General features: G+C 62.8%; 3 protein-coding genes across 5 annotated transcripts in view; 1 reads left to right on the forward strand and 2 right to left on the reverse strand.

Moving 5' to 3' along the window:
* SOX18 (SRY-box transcription factor 18) lies at positions 1–1,802 on the forward strand. Its single transcript, XM_032387747.1, has 2 exons — positions 1–358; positions 544–1,802. The coding sequence occupies exons 1-2, from the start codon at positions 1–3 to the stop codon at positions 1,347–1,349; spliced, it is 1,164 nt and encodes a 387-aa protein (XP_032243638.1). The 3' UTR covers positions 1,350–1,802.
* Positions 1,803–10,469: 8,667 nt separating this feature from the next.
* Positions 10,470–13,782, reverse strand: CUNH20orf204 (chromosome unknown C20orf204 homolog). The gene is made up of 4 exons (XM_032387612.1): positions 12,937–13,782; positions 11,217–11,492; positions 10,964–11,116; positions 10,470–10,788 (listed from the first exon to the last, which is right to left on the reverse strand). Exons 1-4 carry the CDS (start codon positions 12,937–12,939, stop codon positions 10,651–10,653), a joined length of 570 nt encoding a protein of 189 aa, XP_032243503.1. The 5' UTR covers positions 12,940–13,782; the 3' UTR covers positions 10,470–10,650.
* A 1,344-nt stretch (positions 13,783–15,126) lies between these two features.
* Positions 15,127–16,964, reverse strand: part of PRPF6 (pre-mRNA processing factor 6) — a 43,070-nt gene continuing 41,232 nt past the window's right edge. For 2 of the 3 annotated variants that reach the window (XM_032387611.1, XM_032387609.1), the window contains exons 20-21: positions 16,020–16,146; positions 15,127–15,456 (exon numbers count right to left, since the gene is read on the reverse strand). In XM_032387611.1, the coding sequence (XP_032243502.1) occupies positions 15,304–15,456; positions 16,020–16,146 (280 nt within the window). In that variant the 3' untranslated portion in view covers positions 15,127–15,303. The remainder of the gene's footprint in view (positions 15,457–16,019; positions 16,147–16,964) is intronic. The other variant, XM_032387610.1, reaches the window with a different exon arrangement.

Consider the following 16,964-nt stretch of genomic DNA (forward strand, 5'->3'; position numbering starts at 1 on the left):
ATGCAGAGATCGCCGCCCGGCTACGGCGCACAGGACGACCCGCCAGCCCGCCGCGACTGTGCATGGGCCCCGGGACCCGGGGCCGCCGCTGAGCCGCGCGGCCTCCCCGCCGCCCCCGCTGCCCTCGCAGCGCCCGCCGCCCCCGCCTCGCCGCCCAGCCCGCAGCGCAGCCCGACGCGAAGCCCCGAGCCGGGGCGCTATGGCCTCAGCCCGGCCGGCCGCGGGGAGCGCCAGGCGGCCGACGAGTCGCGCATCCGGCGGCCCATGAATGCCTTCATGGTGTGGGCGAAGGACGAGCGCAAGCGGCTGGCGCAGCAGAACCCGGACCTCCACAACGCGGTGCTCAGCAAGATGCTGGGTGAGGGGCGCGGGCGGGCGGGGAAGGGTGAGCTGAGCGGTCGGGGGAGGAGGGACCTAGCGCAGGGGTGGGCCAGGGCGGGCGGGGGCCGCGCCCCACCCTCGCGGCGCGCCCAGGGCACACGCAGGGCCCGGCAAGGCGCCGGCCCGACGGCAGCCCACTGACCCGCGCGCACCGCCCTGCAGGCAAGGCGTGGAAGGAGCTGAGCACCGCGGAGAAGCGGCCCTTCGTGGAAGAGGCGGAACGGCTGCGGGTGCAGCACCTGCGAGACCACCCCAACTACAAGTACCGGCCGCGCCGCAAGAAGCAGGCGCGCAAGGCCCGGCGGCTGGAGCCCGGCCTCCTGCTCCCGGGCCTGGCGCCCCCGCCGCCGCCACCCGAGCCCTTCTCCGCGGCGCCCGGTCCGGCGCGTGCCTTCCGCGAGCTGCCCCCGCTGGGCGCCGAGTTCGACGGCCTGGGGCTGCCCACGCCCGAGCGCTCGCCGCTGGACGGCCTGGAGCCCGGCGAGGCCGCCTTCTTCCCGCCACCCGCGGTGCCCGAGGACTGCGCGCTGCGAGCCTTCCGCGCGCCCTACGCCCCCTCCGAGTTGCCCCGGGACCCCGGTGGCTGCTACGGTGCGCCCTTGGCCGAGGCGCTCAGGACCGCGCCCGCTGCCGCCGCGCCGCTCTCCGGCCTCTACTACGGCGCCCTGGGCGCGCCCGGACCGGGCCCGTACCCCGGCCCGCTGTCGCCACCGCCCGAGGCCCCCCCGCCCGAGGGCGCCGAGACGCTGGGGCCCGCCGCCGACCTGTGGGCCGACGTGGACCTCACCGAGTTCGACCAGTACCTCAACTGCAGCCGGACTCGGCCCGACGCCGCGGGGCTCCCGTACCACGTGGCGCTGGCCAAGCTGGGCCCGCGCGCCATGTCCTGCCCGGAGGAGAGCAGCCTGATAGCCGCGCTGTCCGACGCCAGCAGCGCCGTCTACTACAGCGCGTGCATCTCCGGCTAGGCGGCCCGCGGGGCCCGGGGCTCGCTCCCGCAGCCGGCGCGACGGGATTGCTGCGCACTCCTGCTCTGTCTCTCTCCCGCAGGCAGGCGTAGGTCTCCCTGCGAGGGCGGTTCCCACGTGTGCTGGGGCTTTTCCAGGAAGCCCAGGCCTAGGACCTGTTGGCTGGCCCTGCCGGGGTTAAGTTTTTGAAGCGTCTAATTCTTTTCTTGCAGTGTATTTTCTAGAACCAGGCTGTATTTTTTACTTTGCCTTTTTTATATACATAATACAACATATTTAATTTTTAATTAAACTTTTTCTTCCAAGGGGTTTCAGTGACCAAAAGCACCAATGTAGCAAGGCTTTTTAAATATGAAGAATACCACTGTTTGTTTGCTTTAAAGGAGAAGCAGGAGCTGGGTCGCCCCTGGGCCAGGCGAGGCCACAATAAAGTGACTCGCTCTTTCCTCTGAACACCCGAGTCTGTGGTCGTTGGGGGAAGGGGGACCGGTACACCCAATGACCCTGGACATGCCCTTCCCCCAGAGAGCCCCCTCCTCCCCGCTTAGGCCCCAAAGCACCCACTTCTCCATCCTTCCAGGCTACTCAGCAGAGATGGTGGGAGGCATGAGGTGTGGGCACTCCCCACCCTCCCAGCCTTCCATTCCCCTCCTGTCCCAACCCCCATTGTAACTGAAGCCTAATAGGGATCAGCAATCCCCCCACACCCCCACCCATGTTTCGTCATCCTCATCTCCTTTTTAAAACTTTCTTCTAAATGAATAAATACATACATAAAATAAAAATAAATACATAACTAAAACCTCCTTCAAGCCCAGCGACTACGGCTCAGGTCTGTCCTCTCCAAAGGAGGGTGGCAAAGGTTGACACCTCTAACAGACATGGCACCCTGGGGCCCCGTCTGTCATTTTTAAACCAGAGTCCCCAGAAGGGGCAGCACCGTGACAGCCATTCTCTCCCCACAATGTCCAGGCTCTGCCCAGTGACAGAAGGTCAGTGACCTGAGCAGGGAGGCTCAGGACTCTCACGCTAGCCCTTCCCCACTTGCAGCAGTCCATATTCCTTGGTCCCCTGCCCCCCACTGGGGAGCTGATCTCTGACACCCCGATGTGGAAAAGGCTCTCACAGCTCAGTGTCCCGTGTTTGTGTGAGGCGCGTGGTTCTGCAGGGGCTGTCTGCTCCACGAGAGCAGGTGAGCCAGGGCATCCAGGCGTGTGTGTGCACGGGGGGCTCCGAGCGTGGGTGTGATGCTGTGCCCATGTGACCATGGGAGCACCCATGAGGGTGACCGTGTGACACTCCGTGTCTGCGTGCACACAGTTGTCTTGTGAGTCTGCAGCTGGATGTGCGTGTGTCCACCCAGCGGTGTGGGGGGGCGGTGAACAGGCTGTGGGGCTGTTTTTCCAGGATCCTGCCTCTCAGAGGCAGTGACGTCACCTCTGTGTTGACTGGCAGGAGCTCCACACGGCAGTTGGCAGAGTGGGGTGGCGTACCTGCGCCCCCTATCCCCGCGCCGTCAGCAGCCAGGTCCAGAAAACCCAAAGACAGAGACATAAAAGAGCAGAAAGAGACAAGCTGAAGAGGGCAGGAGATGAACTCTCCACTTGTGAGTGGGTGGGTGGAGGGACAGAAAGAGCCCACAGGACACCAAGGACACCGTCTGCTCCTTCCAAGTGTACGTAATAAGTATGGTGCACAGCAGGGACGCTGAGGCACAAAGGGAAAAGGGTGGTCCGCTCCAGCCACGTCTGTCATGGGTTTGGGGGGTGGTGCTCTGAGGCCCCAGTGCCTGAGTCCTGGGCTCATGCATGCAGAGAAATGCGCATGACCCTTGAGTGTACTTCACCAGCTCTCGAGGCCCAACTTCTGCTCTGCTCTGGGCCTGTCCCCTAGCGGGGGGACAGATGACCCACCCCCTAGAGCCCTGGGTCAGCTGGACCAAAGTGTGCCCCACTGTGGGGACCCATAGCAGCCTGAGTCCAGGAGCCTCTGACCCAGGTGTGGACCCTCCCCTCCCCTCACTCCACCCACCAGCCAGGGCAGGTAGGAGGCAGAGCCAGCCCAGCTTGTCCTGTTGCTTACAGCCGTGTGAACAGCCCCACTCAGGGCCTCCCTGCCTGGGCTGAGGCACTGTCCGTTGTCCCACCTGTTGTCCCACCGCAGAGACGCCCATGGACACACAGGGCAAGTGCCAGACAAGCAGACATGGCCAGCTGTCTCTCCTGTTTTCTGGCACAGGCTGGAGCAATAGTCTCCCATCCTCCATTCTGGGCTCTTAACCCCACCCCCATCCCACCCGGAAGGTCCACCCTTCCAGGCCCCTTGGGGTCAGTAGGATGGGGAGCCACAAGGGTGCCTCCAGGGGACAGCACACACCATCGCCCCAGTAGGGAGAAGGCAGAGCAGCTTGATGCCTACAAGCCCCTCCCACAATGGCAGGGCAGGAGGCCAATGGGGGGCCCAATTTGGAGCAGTCCCCATCGCCAGGGGCTGGGGGAGTCCAGGAGCAGAATCAGAACATGAGAGGGCCTCCCACAGAGAGCAGCTGTTTCCAATAGCAGCTTCTCAGCAGTGGTGGGCCAGCACAGGAGGGTGGGTAGGGGTCTCCTCAAAGGACCCCTGCCCAGCGCCCTGCCTGGGGAGCTCTCCAAGGGACCTGGCTTTGCCCTGTCTGGACAGAGCTGCTGTCCCGGGCAGAACCACAGCCCCCGGGGCCTGGGAGGCTCCAGCCCTGGGTCAGGTTTCCCACCGCTCCCCCTCCTGGCTCCACCCACCTGCTTCCAGGAGGGTCAGAGAAGGGAAGTCCCCACCCCCAGCTCCCGCTGAGTCAGGCTGGCCAGGAACAGACCCTGGGGCCTAGTGCCTGGCAGGAAGTTCTAGCAGCCCGGCCTGGCACAGGCCACAGCTCCCACACCCAGGACCCAGCCTGGACCTGGAAGGACCTGGGCCCAGGTGTCGAACCCTCCCCAGCAAACAGCCCAGGGGAGGAGGTCAGGGAGGCTGGGAGCAGGTTAGGTGCACCCTCTCCCCAGTAGACATGCTCATCCCCTGAGACCCACTTAGGAACACCACACACACCACCAGCCACACAGCCTACCAGGAGTTACGTCAGGGCCAAGGCTGTGCTCGTTTGCCCAATCCCAACAAGGCCATGCTGGGCAGGCAAGGATGGACTTAAATCACCCTCCTCTCAACTGGACAAGCACTCCAGACAATCCAACCACGTAGCCCACATTCTACAGAAACTACATAGGATTTTGGCAGAGAAGTCAGTGGTTTTAGTACACAGAGAGAACCGGGCAGGGCTGTGCAGCCGCCACGCCTCTCGTTCCAGTGTCCTCCCAACTCCTCAACAAGAAACCCTCACCTGTGAGCTGTGACTCCCCAGCCCCTCTTGACCCCAGCCCCCTTCCCTGTGGTTTGCCTATTCTGGACATTTCACAGAAATGAAATCATACAATACGTGAATTTTGAGTGTGGCTTTGTTCACTGAGAGTAATGTTTTCAAGGTTCATCCACGTTGTCGCGTCCTTCATTCCTTTGTAAGGCTGAATAATATTCCACTCTGTGACTAGACCACACCAAATGATGGGCGCTTAGATTGTTTCCCTGTTTTGAGATTGTGAATAATGCTGCAGTGAACGTTTGTGTACAAAGGTTTTGTGTGGACATGTGTTTTCATTAAAACTGCATACATTTATATCTCTAATGACAGAGTCTGAGCAGGTAGATTAAGTACATTAGAACAGCTGCTCCCAGAAGGGGAGTCCAGAGCAGCTGACCTGCAAACCCAACAGCCAAGCCCAAGGCTCAATCCTCCACCCAGCCTACCCCACTCCTGCCCCAGGCTGGGGAGGAGCCCCATGCACCAGGCTCCAGTCCATGGAGGGTTTTGGCCAGGTGTGTGGGAATTCCTGGCCCAGGACTGGGGAGAGAGCGGTGGGAATGCCAAGGCTCTTCCTCATTGTGTCCGCAAGTCCGCTGGGGCTCCCTCCCCACCTCTAGCCCTGCATGGAAGCCAGGCAGGATGCAACGGCCGGCCGGCTCAGCGCGGTGGGAGCTCCTTGCCCTCCACATGTCTCCTGCGACCCCACTTTGTCCCCCACGACCCCATCCCCCACCCTCTCTACCCAAACCTGTGCCCCAGGACCCCGCCCCGTATCCCACGCTCCTGCCAGCCTGCGCGCCCGCCCGAGAAAACAGGAAGGGGTGCGCGGCGGCGGCGCTGCGAGGAGGTGCAGGAAGTGGCTGCCGGTGCGGAGCTTATCTTGGGCCACAGCCGGGGACCCCTGGCCTCACGCCCCGCACAGGCCCAGTGGACCGGAGGACAGGGCCTGCTCACCTGGCGAGGAGCCCCGGCCACCTCCCCCCAAGCGACAGTGGTCACAGGCAGGCTACGGAGGCGACTAGGCTGGTGACAGGCCTTCACGGAGCCAGGCTGTGCGGCTCACAGATGTGAGCAGAGGTCCCATCGAGACGCAGCTCAGGGGCGCCCGGCAGGCTCAGTGGGAAGAGCCTGCGACTCTTGATCTTGGGGCCGTGAGTTCAAGCCCCACGTTGGATGTAGAGATTACTAAAAAAAATAAACTTAAAAAACAACAACAACAACAACAACCCACAGCCCAGAGGTGACTCAGGGGCCAGTGTCCAATCCCAGGCTGGTCCACCTCCCCCACAATACACTCCCCTTCCCAGGTCCTGACCTTCCCATTTCCCCCAAAACAAGGACTCACTTCCCCCAGCAAGTGTGAATCCCTGCGGGTCCTTCAGGAGGAAGGCTGGGGAGGTGGGGGTTCATTGGGGTTGGGGGGATGATGGTTGTTGTTTGCTTCTGTGTTTACAAAGCTGGGTCTTTTCCTAGGGAGGGGACAGGATGGGGACTGTCCCTGGGAGCCCCCCAGGGTCCTACAGGCCACTGGCAGGGACAATGGGCTGCAGCACCTGGCATGCACCCCCCACCCCCGAGTATTTGCTTTGTTTCCTGGTGTGGGGGACCTTGTTTGTTCCCACATCAGCCACAGATGGTGCAGGCCGCCTCCTTGCACACCTGCAGACCAGGGGACCCCACACGCAGATTCACATGCAAGGGCCAAGTGCCAGGCAAGGCCAGCACACCCTTCAGGTCTGGGTGCAGGTGCTTCCTCCCAGCCTGAGTGTGGCCCCATGCCTTCTCGGCGCCCAGCGCCAGATGCGGGGCCTGGCTAACTCACATCCTGTCCCACAGCTAAGGCTCCATGAACATGGAGCCTCATCTGTCCAGAGTCGGGGCATGGCAGACACTCATCTTTCCCACCACCTCCCCTTGCTCAGTCAGGCTGCACTGGTGGACCATAAGGGAGGGGACATGGAGGGAGGTGCCGGGCAGGGCAGAGGCCGTCCGCCGCCCTCAGAAGGGGCAGCACACTGGGCTGGCATGGACCCCACCCCATGTGGTCTTTGGCAGCCTGCAAAGAGGCAGAGGTAGGAAGTGGGGGTGGGGAGAGAGGAGCATGTGGGCGGGGTGGGGAACACACAAGTGGCAAAGTCGGGATTAACTTTTTGGTTTTCAAATCCAGAGACTAGTTTGCCAGTCGCCCGTGTTCCAGATGTTCTTTCAAAGGCTCCCAGTCCGGGGAGGCTGTGGGACCAGGCTACTCTTCAAAGTCTGCCTGGCCCCCCTCCTTTTGGCGCTGCACATGGGGGGTCTGGCTCCCTGGCTTCAGGAAGTTGCACAACCCCGGCCTGTGCCCTGCGGCCCCATCTACCACCCTGGCACGGCCCCTCCTTCTGGGACCCAGCCCCCACCTCCCTGGAAGCAGCTGAGAAGGCACATGTACGGGACAGGGACAGGACGCCACTGGGCGCAGGCCCTGACCCGTGCCCCAGGCCTCAGCAAGGAGGGACACGCGGCACAGGCCCACAGCTCTGTCCCTGGTTGTGTCCCTCGTCTCTGACCCTGGTCAGATCCAGCCAGTGGTTCCTGAGCAGCCTGTGCTGGTGATAAACAAGCCACAAAGGGGGTCTGGGTGCTGAACCTGCAAGCGAACACCGTGGGGTCTGAGTGGGGCACCCCCCAGCTTTCCCTCTGCTCTCTGTACCTTGGCAGGTCACTGTGGCTCTACTCCCACCCCCAGGCCTGGTCTGGTTGGGATATCCCCACCCTGGACAAGTGAACTTTGTCCCAGGAGCCAGAAGCCCAACTTGCCACCATCCTGTGTGAGCAATGACGTGGCCGTGGTGGGATGGTGGCCCCAGGAGAGCAAGGTCCACCTCCCAGAGCCTGTGGGTAGGAGCATATTTAGAAAAAATGGTCTTGGCAGATGTGACTCAGGATCTTGAGGTGAGGAGATCATCCTGGATCACCCACGTGGCCCTTAGCCCAGTGGCAAAGACCCTCACAAGAAGGAGAAGGCCACGTGAAGGGAAGAGCCTACAGCAGCTGCGGGAAGCCAGGATGGATTTGCCCCAGCAGGGAGCACAGCCCGATAACACCTTGATTTCCAACCCATGACAATGATTTTGGACTTCTAGTCTCCAGAACCGTGAGGGAAGAAATTTCTACTGTGTTAAGACACACCATTTGTGATGATTTGTCACAACAGCCCTAGGAAACTGATACAGTGTGAAATATGGGGACAAGGGCCCAGGTCTCCACACCCATAACACTGGCTTATTATCAGGGGGGTTGGCAAAACGTGCGGGGCCTCTGCCCAGCATGGAGGCCGCTCACTAGGGCAGAAGGTGGACGGGGGGGAGGTGGGGGGGGCGGGGGGCTCACGCTGAGAACAAGTCGGGAGCAAGCCTGGGCGCACTGGGTTCTGCCGGCTCAGGCCACAGGCCTCCAGTCCCTGCCCCGAGGTGTTCAATTTGCCAGGACAGACCAGAGTTAGACTTCAGGAGGGCTGCCTGAAAGAGGGAAGCTCTGCCAGGCAGGGGGCTGGGCTAGGTCTAGGACGCGCACACCTGGTGCACATTCTCACGGGCGGCCCCTCGGCACACCTGTGTACACACGCCTCCAGGTGGGCTCCGGCAGGACCCTCCAGGGGAGAACAGCGGGGTCAGGGTGCCCATTCATGTGGGCGTGGTCTAGGACTCAGGGATTGTGTCCCCAAAACTCTGAGGCCTCTGCTCCCCGTCCCACCGCCCCCACTCCAAGCTGCTCTTCATTTGAACTGTCCTCAGGCATCTGTGGACGCAGGGGCTGCACTCTTGCCCACCTACCTCTCCCCAGGAAAGCCCGACTGCTCTCAGCAGCAGAAAGGGGGTGCTGTGGGTGGGCAGCAGGCCTGACAGCCCAGGAGGCTGTGCTCAAGGGGCTTTAGGAGAGGAGTGCTGTCCCCATGGGCTCTGGGCCGGGGCAGATCCAAGTGCAAGGAGCCCTCGGGGAAACAGGAGCAGGGTGGGGGCCTCCAGAGAGAGCCTGTCCCCGTCCTGTCCCTGAACCCACACCCCTGGACTCTCTTACTGACCTTCAGCCCTCAACTCAGTGGCCCCACACCTTATGCTCCAACCAAATTGGGCCTGCCCCGCCCCTCCCCATGCAGGCAAGGGCCCAGGCTGAGGAGCCAGCGACAGGAACTGCACCACACACGTCTGCTCCTCTATCAGCCCTCTCCAGGTCCCACACGAGGACGCATCCAGGCACTCGGGCCAGGACCCTGGCACTGCCTGGTCACTCCTCACCCCTCCAGGTCCAGCCCACCTCCTTCAGCCTCACCTCCACCACACAGCCCCAGCCCCCACATACCATCTCCATGCAAGGCATGGGGATCTTTCCTGATCCGGACTCCAGTAACCCTCCTCAGCTTAGACCCTCCACGCCCGTGCCACTTCCTCAGCCTGAGCTGAGCCTCCTTCTGTGTCCTTTAGCCCCAGCCCCCACACTGGCCCACCCCACACCGTGGCACGCACACGGAGCATGTGCTGCAGAAACCGGAGCCATGGAATGCTCCATGGGGCATGCAGTACCTGCACCGTGGGCATCCCCCTCATGCGCACGATGGGGCCCCCAGGGCAATTGCACACTGTGGCAGCAGGTGACTGAGTGCACAATGAGGTCTGGGAAGCTTGGTTCCCCATCCTGTGCACAGGGCGCACGTGGGGTGTAACCATGCTCAGGGCCCGGGTCTTATCCCAGCTTTTACACTTCCCGGCTATGTGATTTGGGACCGGGGATAACCTCCCAGTGCCTCGGTCTCATCAGGGACAGTAGTTCCCGTTGCACAGACTCAACGTGTTAACACATGTACAGCGGGTCACTGGGTCAGGGTCACCTTCTCGAGTTCATTTTGTGCTGGTGCTGACTGCCCCACCAGGAAGGCCCTTCTGCATCCCCGGCTTGTCTCTGTTCTGCCAGGGCACCCCAGACACAAGGCCTGCTCCGCTGCCTCCTCGGTCCATCTGCTTGGCAGAGAGGAGTGTGATGGGTGTTGAGTCCACCAGACATCCTCCTTGGCTAGGGGCTCTCTCTCTGTGCCCCCCTCTCCCTCCTGCATCAGCTGTGATTGGGGCAGGGGCCGTGGACACCCAGGTCTATGAAGCTGTGGGCTGGGGAGTCCAGGGTCAGCCCCGCACCCTGCCAAGCAAACATACGGTCCTAGAGCACGAGATGGTGGGGCCCTGACCAGCCTGTCCGGGTCCACAGAGGGGGCAGTGGCCACCCCTCCCAGGGCCGCAGGAAATGGCCTGGCCCCACTTGCAGCCAGGGCCAGCGACTCTGGCTTCCCTTCAGGCCCGTTTCCTTTATCCGGTTGTTTTGCTCTGAATTCACAAAGCTCAGCCTTCCCTTCCCCTCCATGTCCACCCCTTCCCCCATTCCAGAGTGGAGCAGGACGGATACCGGATATTTCAGGGCCCGCTAGAGCCCCCACCCCCCACCCCGCCCTCAGCCTGGAGCTGCCCGCTGACAAGGGGCGTCCCATCCAGGGTCCCGAGCCGCCCCCTGCTGCCCAAGACTGGGAGCGCAGCGCCCTCGTCCTCGTCCAGGTGTGGCGGGTAAGGCTGGCTCCCCGAACAGGTGCCGTGTTGCCCCCGGCGCCCGCTCCCCGCCGAGGCGCAGATCCCGGGGCGGTCGGCCCCGCCGCCAGCAGGCGAAGGGAAGAAGACCAGTCCGCAGCACCAGCAGTTTATTGAGTCCTGGCTTGGTGCCCGGAGCATCACCTCCAGGTCTAGGGCCCTCCGAGGAGCGCGGGCCACGACAAGGCAGGGGCCGGGACCCAGCGGTGAGCCAACAAGAGGGAGAGAACGCGGTCGCCACCAAACGAAGCTCGTTCCCGGGCTCCGCGGCCCCGCCGGCTGTTCCCGGGCCCGCGCAGGAAGCGCGCTAGGCGTCCTCCGTGGCCGCCGCGCGCAGCGCGAAGAGCTTCTCCCAGCAGGTGGCGACGGCGTCCAGGGCGCGCAGTAGGAGCCTCCTCCGGCCGCCGCGACGCCGGGGAGGGCGCCTCTCGGGCCACCGGCTCCGCTGCTGGGGACGGGACGGTCAGCGAGTGCCCACGGTCCCTACCCGCCCCCCCCAAGCTTGCGTCGAGCCCCTGGAGCTCCCAGATGGTGACGCCGCGGGGCTATGGGAGGCTCAGTGGGGGGGGGGGGGGGCGGGAACCTGTGGGAGGGGAGGGACCCGGGTCCGCCCCGCACACCTGGCGCAGCATCCAGCAGTGGCGCCGCATCACCGCCTCGGTGCGCAGGGCTACGGTCCACGCCGCTTTCTCCAGTGCCCCGCGGCGGCCCCGGGCCACCACCCTGCGCAGGGTCCGACCCAGGGACGCAATGGACAGTAGGATACTGTGCTCCTGGGGAAGGAAGGGAGGAAATTGGGGGCTGGGGGAAGAGCCCTCTGAGGAGGCCCCTAGAGGGGACCAGAGGGCACGGGTGGGGGCGTCTCCTCCATACCTTCTGGGCACTGCAGGAAGCTCCCACCCGACCCCGCCATCCAGGGGCTGCAGGTCCAGTCAGGTTTTTCTGAATGAAATGGAGGTGTTGGGAGCCTGGCCCAGTCCATTGTGCCCCTGGCCCACCCTGCCTCACAGCGGCCTGCAGGTCCTCAAAGATGACCGCTCGGTAGTGGTGGAGCACGTCAGGGACGCTGCAGGTGCGGAGCCCTGCCTGGCCGGGGGCCATTCCCAGCAGAGCCAGCAGGAGCGCCCAGAGTGCAGGCTTAGGAGGCACCTGGAAGGGACACTGGGTCAGGGTGGGGTGCCCAGGCCTGTGGAGGGGGCCTCCCCTATAGCAAGCCCTCCGGCAGTTTGCTTTGGACAGCCCCCCAGACAACCACCAGGGAATCTGAGCTGGTATAAAACGGAGAGGTCGCTGTGCCGTTCATGATCTAGGCTGGATCGAGCAGAGGAAGGACAGACCGTAGGCCTGCAAACCAGACAGCTCAACACTTGAGGCAGAGATCTGCGGGGTGAATGACATGGGGCGGGGGGAGTGGCTGGGAAGGCAGGCCCACTGAGCCCTGAAGGGCCAGGAAGGAGACAGGGCACTCCAGAGGCGGCAGCACGGGGCCAAGAGCCCAGAAGACTGTGGGGCAAGGCTGACTCGGTCTAGGGGTACGGCCTCTCCCCTGGCCATGCCCTAACTCGTCCCCACACTTCCCTGACACAACCCCCACCAGAGCCAGGCTCTCTTCCTGAGGAGCACCCCCTGCTCCCCAGAACACTGCTCACTTCTGTGTCCCCACAGCAGGGGCAGAACTGACCTGCTCCCACTCCTCATCAATGGATCTGCCACCACCAGCTCTCACAGCCATGGGAAATGGGGTACCCCTCAGCCTCCAGCGGGCCCTCCCTCACTCCCGCCAGGACAGGGGTGAGGGCTCAGAGCTCAAGGCCACACCCCTTTGGGAGGGGAAGGCTTGGGGAAACCCCCAGGGGCAAGGGAGGAAGGGGCCATCTGGTGCCCCACTAGACAGTCCTTCTACAGGCCTCCCCCTCCAGAAGGGGCTGGCTTGGGGAGAAGCCCACCCCCACCCAGAAGCCCCAACATCAAAGAGAGAGAGCAGCTAGTTCCCAGACCCTGGGCCACACACCCACCCTCAGGCCCCCCGGCTGGAGTCAAACAGCGACTGGAAAATTAATCATGTGAAGCCAGCGAAACGCAGGACTCGACTCCGCTTCCCAGCCCCGGGAGGGGAGCCTGACCGAACAGCACCCCAACCAGCACGGAGACCTGGGGTGCAGCATTGGCAGGAGGAGTAGATGCAGTTTGCTGTGGCCCCTCCTCAAACCTGCCCCCAGGCATGCCCAGCGGGTCAGAGGTCACAGCCAGAGCAAGAGCTGTGGGTGCTGGAGAGAGATCCCCATGGGGTAGGAGGGCTGCCCAGGTGCTCCTCGGAAGGCCTGCCCATCTCCCAGCCCAGTCAGGGAGAATCAGGGCAGCCCTGGCACCAGGACGGCCCAGCTGACCCCCTCCTTCCCCTCCCCTTCCCCCCACTGCCGGGAAGAACAGGCAAGAGCACCAGGGCCAGGCCTGCCAGGCCGAGGTGACGGGAACCAAGGGGGATTTCCCAGTAGGGCACGGAAGGTCATGCAGCCTCCCCTGGGATATGCTCACTCCCAAACCCTCTGCGGCCATGGGTGAGCCCCTTCCCCAATGGCCCAATGCCACTCACCATGGGCCTCTCAGGGCGAGGCCCTCCCTCACTCCCACCAGTGGGCCTTGCACATGATCCTGGGTCCCCAGGTAGGGAGGGAGTGTGGCTGCCACTCCAGGTCCTCCTGCTCCAAGCCTGGCCAACAGGGCTTCCCAGGACAGGCTGCAGCAGGGCGGGCTGGCGGCAGGCAGACAAGGCTTTTGAAGTTGGCTCCTCTGAGCAAAGGAGGGAGGGAGCAGGAGGGAGGCCCCAGGATCCCAGCCCTACCCCCTCCCTCTCCCCACCTCCTATCCAATTGCTTCTTCAATTAACCTGACCCTGGAGCCCAGCAGCTGCGGGCTCTCTTCCCATCCAGTGGGTCTCGGATTAAGCCATCAGCCCCAGGAAGATATGCACTGTTGAGGAGGAGGTGGGGTGTCCGGTGGGCAGGGCAGGGCACAGCTGGGGGGCGGGTAGCCAGAAGAGGCCAGGGACCTGCCTGTCTGCACCCCTCCACGGGGGCCTTTCTCAGTGGTCAGTCAGTACTGCCTCTTCTGGGAACCTGGCTCCCAGGTGAGCTGGACCTAAGCCCCGCCACAGCCACCAGCCCCCGCACCCTGACGTCCGGGGGGTCCTGCCCCAGCAGGTCCCAGGCGCGGGACTTCCCAGGCTCCTCCTGCCGCTCAGGCCTCCCGGGCTGAGGGGGTCTTCTGCTGGGGGAGGTCATGGCTACTCGCCCAAGCAGGCTCTCAGGGAGCTGGGCCACCACAGCCCTGTCTGGCAGTGCCCGGGGGGTCACCCCCACAGCCAGCACCTCAGAACAAGGGCAGCCTCCAGAAGCCAACTTGCCTTGAGCTGGAACCGAAGAAATGTCAGTGAAGAAAAGCTAAGGTTTGTTTTTCCCAGAGAGGAAAGTAGTTTCCCCACCTCAGAACAAACAACCCCACGCAAAGAAGAAGACATTCACACTGGACGATACAGATGCTCCAGAACCTTCCAAGGGCTCCGCAGAAGGCCTCACCTGATGGCGGCCGAGTCACTGCTCCTGCCGGGGCCTTGGTAGAAACGGGCTGCTTTTCAAGCTCCTCAAAGCTTCAGGTCTCCCTCCTCAGTGTAACAGGCAGGATCTCTCCCGCCTCCTCCAAGACATCAACGGAGACTCCTAAGTCTCAGTGAAGACCCCGTGAGCCTCCAGGCACCGCTTCTCAGGCCTAGCCCATCTCAGGGTGAGAAGCAGAGGAAGCATTTCCAGATGCAGTTTGTGAGTGGGATCCAGGCCACACGGGTGGTCTGCTGCCCGCTCTGGGCTGGCAGTGTCCTTGTGGCTCCCAGAACATCAGAGGTGGACCCGGCAGGGCCTGCACTCTCCAGGCAAAGCTGCCCGTGCCCCAGATGCTGCCGTGGAGGCAAGCGCTCCCCAACCTGGGCTGCCTGGGGAGGGCCGAGCCGTGGGTCAGTGACTGAGCCCCACCACAGGCCCCCTCATCGGTGTCACGGGACACCTAGAGGCACCCAGGGGCCACTACTGGAATCTTCTTGGACATGAACATGTGAGGACAGCGGCCAGCTACTCTTCTCCGCACCACATGGAACAAGTAGCATCTCCTCTCCCTGGCCCACGGCCTCCCGGCAACCCATGGCCTCTGGCCACATGTCTGCAGCCGCAGCCAACACAGCCCTTCTAAGAGAATCCGCTGGTTTCCAGCCCGACACACATACAGGGGTCCACAGCCTGAGGAAGGCCTTTGTCCTCACACAGCATCCACCGTGAAAACACACTAAGACTCCCAGGTTATGCATTTGTCAATCCAGGGATGAGGGCAGTTACAAGTGCTTTAGAACAAAACTGCTGATTATAAATTAGCAAAAATAAATTCACATGCAAATATGAGAAAATCTCTTCCGGTAACATTTCCCTTGAACACACGAACACACACCCAAGGAGCCTCCCAGTGACCCCTTAGCAACATGCTTTGGGAGGCACTTTAGGAAGCTGAGCCTGCTGTTTGCACTCCCTGGCAGGCAGACCTATGTGATGCCCCCCACCCAGAGGGGATAAATGAGTCACCAGGAGAGCCTGTCCCAGCTGTTCCCAGAACAAGAGCTGCCCGGGCCCTCCTCACACAGTCCCAAGGAGGCTTCCTCTGCGGGATACAGGCTGTCTACAAGTGGCCCCCTTGAAAACAAGAACCCCAGTGAGCCGACTGGGGCCACAAACGTGAGTCTGCTCCTGGTGGGGCAAGGGCGCCGAGAAAACCAGCAGGGCACCAACCCGGACACGCGACCTGGAAAACTTTTAATTAAAGAGCAGGCTGGACAACTCAGGACCCCTTCCACCCCGCTCCTTGCTATCACGCACTCCTCCACGTGCTGCCCCGAGGGCCGCGCCCTGCAGGGACTGGACGATCAGAAGGTGTTCTTGATGTGGGCCGCCACCAGCACAAGGATCTCCCCAATCTTCCTCTGCCAGTTGGCGATGTCCTTGGACACAGCACACCACAGCTCCCCGTGCCGGGGCTCGGCGTTCTCACAGCGCCTCCTCACCTCCTCCCGCTGCTCCTGGGCAGGCACCAGTGGGCATCTGAGTCAGGGCCCCTCCCAGGGGGCCCCTCCCGCTCACCCCACCACACTCACCCAGCCCCACAGCCCCAGGCCTGGCAGGCAGGCGTAGAGTTGTCTTTCAGGTGTATTCCTCGAGACAGTCCCTCCTCCAGGGGGCAAGCCCCACTGCACGGACCCTCCCAGGAGCTAGCTTCAGCACACAGATGCTGAGCCAAGTCAAGCCCCCACGTCTGTGCCTCAAACGAGTGCCCCGATCCTGCCTTCTCTGAACAAGGAGTTGCCCAGATTCCACGTGGCACAGCTCCCAGGTCCTGTGGGGATCCCAGGACAGCCTGGCCATCCCCAACCCCACGAGCACAACTCTGGCAATGTTGAGCACTGGGCGGGGGGATGGATGCGGGTGGTTGCTGCCCAGGCTCCCCCGTACACCACCCCCAGGCTCGTGTGGAGCAGGAGAGAACTCGCCGGGGCACAAGGTCAATCCTCAGGGCTTGAACCCCACCCTCATTTCTACTGCGATCCCACACCCCAGTCACCAGCCGCCATGTGCAGCACCTCACCTCTGTGCCATGCTGCAGCTCAAACTTGTAGAAGAAGGCCCAGGCGTCCCCCAGGTCCGAGTCGATCTTGACCGTGCGGTGGAACCACTCCCTGGCCTTGGTGATCTTCCGCTCACTCCAGAACAGCCTGTCCGGAAGCATCGGTGCAGGGACCCAGAGTAAGTGGCCCCATCTCACAGTGCCCGAGGGTGCTGGCCAGCACAAGCCACAGAGGCCCTGGGCGTGGCCCAGCCCTGGCCTCCTCTGGCCGCTGCTTGCCCGTGCGGGGGGTGGACGGCGAGCCCAGCCCCTGCTGCGGCCAGCACAGAGTTTTCTCCTCTCCCTGGTGAGCCCCTGGGCTCCCAACAGGAGGGCTGAGGAATGGGGCCTGGCTCCCTGGGTGTCGCTCCAGGTCACCAACCTGCAACTGTCCTTCGAGGGTCTAAACAGCTGTTTCTTAAAAAGTCCACATAGAGCAAGAACTTCAAACTCCATTAAGACTTTGATCAGAGAAAGTCAAGTTTCAACCTGCTCCTCAACAGATACCTTCTAGATCATTCTGCCCGCCCCTGGCAGCCTCCAGCAGAACCCAGCCAACACTGACAAGACAGGCCTCGGGTCAGTACCAGGAACTTGGGCCCACAGCAGACACAGACACCCAAAAACCAGGTCCGTGCTGGAAGCCACAAGTGAGGACGGCCAGAAACCAAGTGAAGGGCCCATGAGCACCCTCCCCAACACACCGGTGCAGGCAGGAGGTGGGAAGGGCAGGGGTGACCCCTGACAGCCTTGGGCTCCCCCGGCCCCGTAGCCACAGGCCCCAGAGCAGCCCCCGAAGCACGAACCCGCCGTTCAGGGCAGCTGCTTGGGCTGGTCTCAGTTACAACAAGGAGTGATTTCATGCCGATAGCTTGATTGTTTTTTAAGCCTTGTGGTATTCTTAATTGCTTGGTGTTAGATAAACTA

Source organism: Phoca vitulina, unplaced genomic scaffold (genome assembly GCF_004348235.1).
Source record: "Phoca vitulina isolate PV1807 unplaced genomic scaffold, GSC_HSeal_1.0 scaffold50, whole genome shotgun sequence".
NCBI classification, from domain to species: Eukaryota; Metazoa; Chordata; class Mammalia; order Carnivora; family Phocidae; genus Phoca; species Phoca vitulina.

Excerpts from the sequence above, each read along its gene's own strand:
- CUNH20orf204 (XM_032387612.1), bottom strand. Across the intron at positions 11,117-11,216 it reads CTTCCTGCAGTGCCCAGAAG|GAGCACAGTATCCTACTGTC; the intron begins GTATGGAGGAGA and ends TTCCTTCCCCAG. Across the intron at positions 10,789-10,963 it reads ACTGCTGGATGCTGCGCCAG|CGGAGCCGGTGGCCCGAGAG; the intron begins GTGTGCGGGGCG and ends CGTCCCCAGCAG.
- SOX18 (XM_032387747.1), top strand. The coding sequence starts at position 1 with ATGCAGAGATCGCCGCCCGGCTACGGCGCACAGGACGACCCGCCAGCC. Across the intron at positions 359-543 it reads GGTGCTCAGCAAGATGCTGG|GCAAGGCGTGGAAGGAGCTG; the intron begins GTGAGGGGCGCG and ends ACCGCCCTGCAG.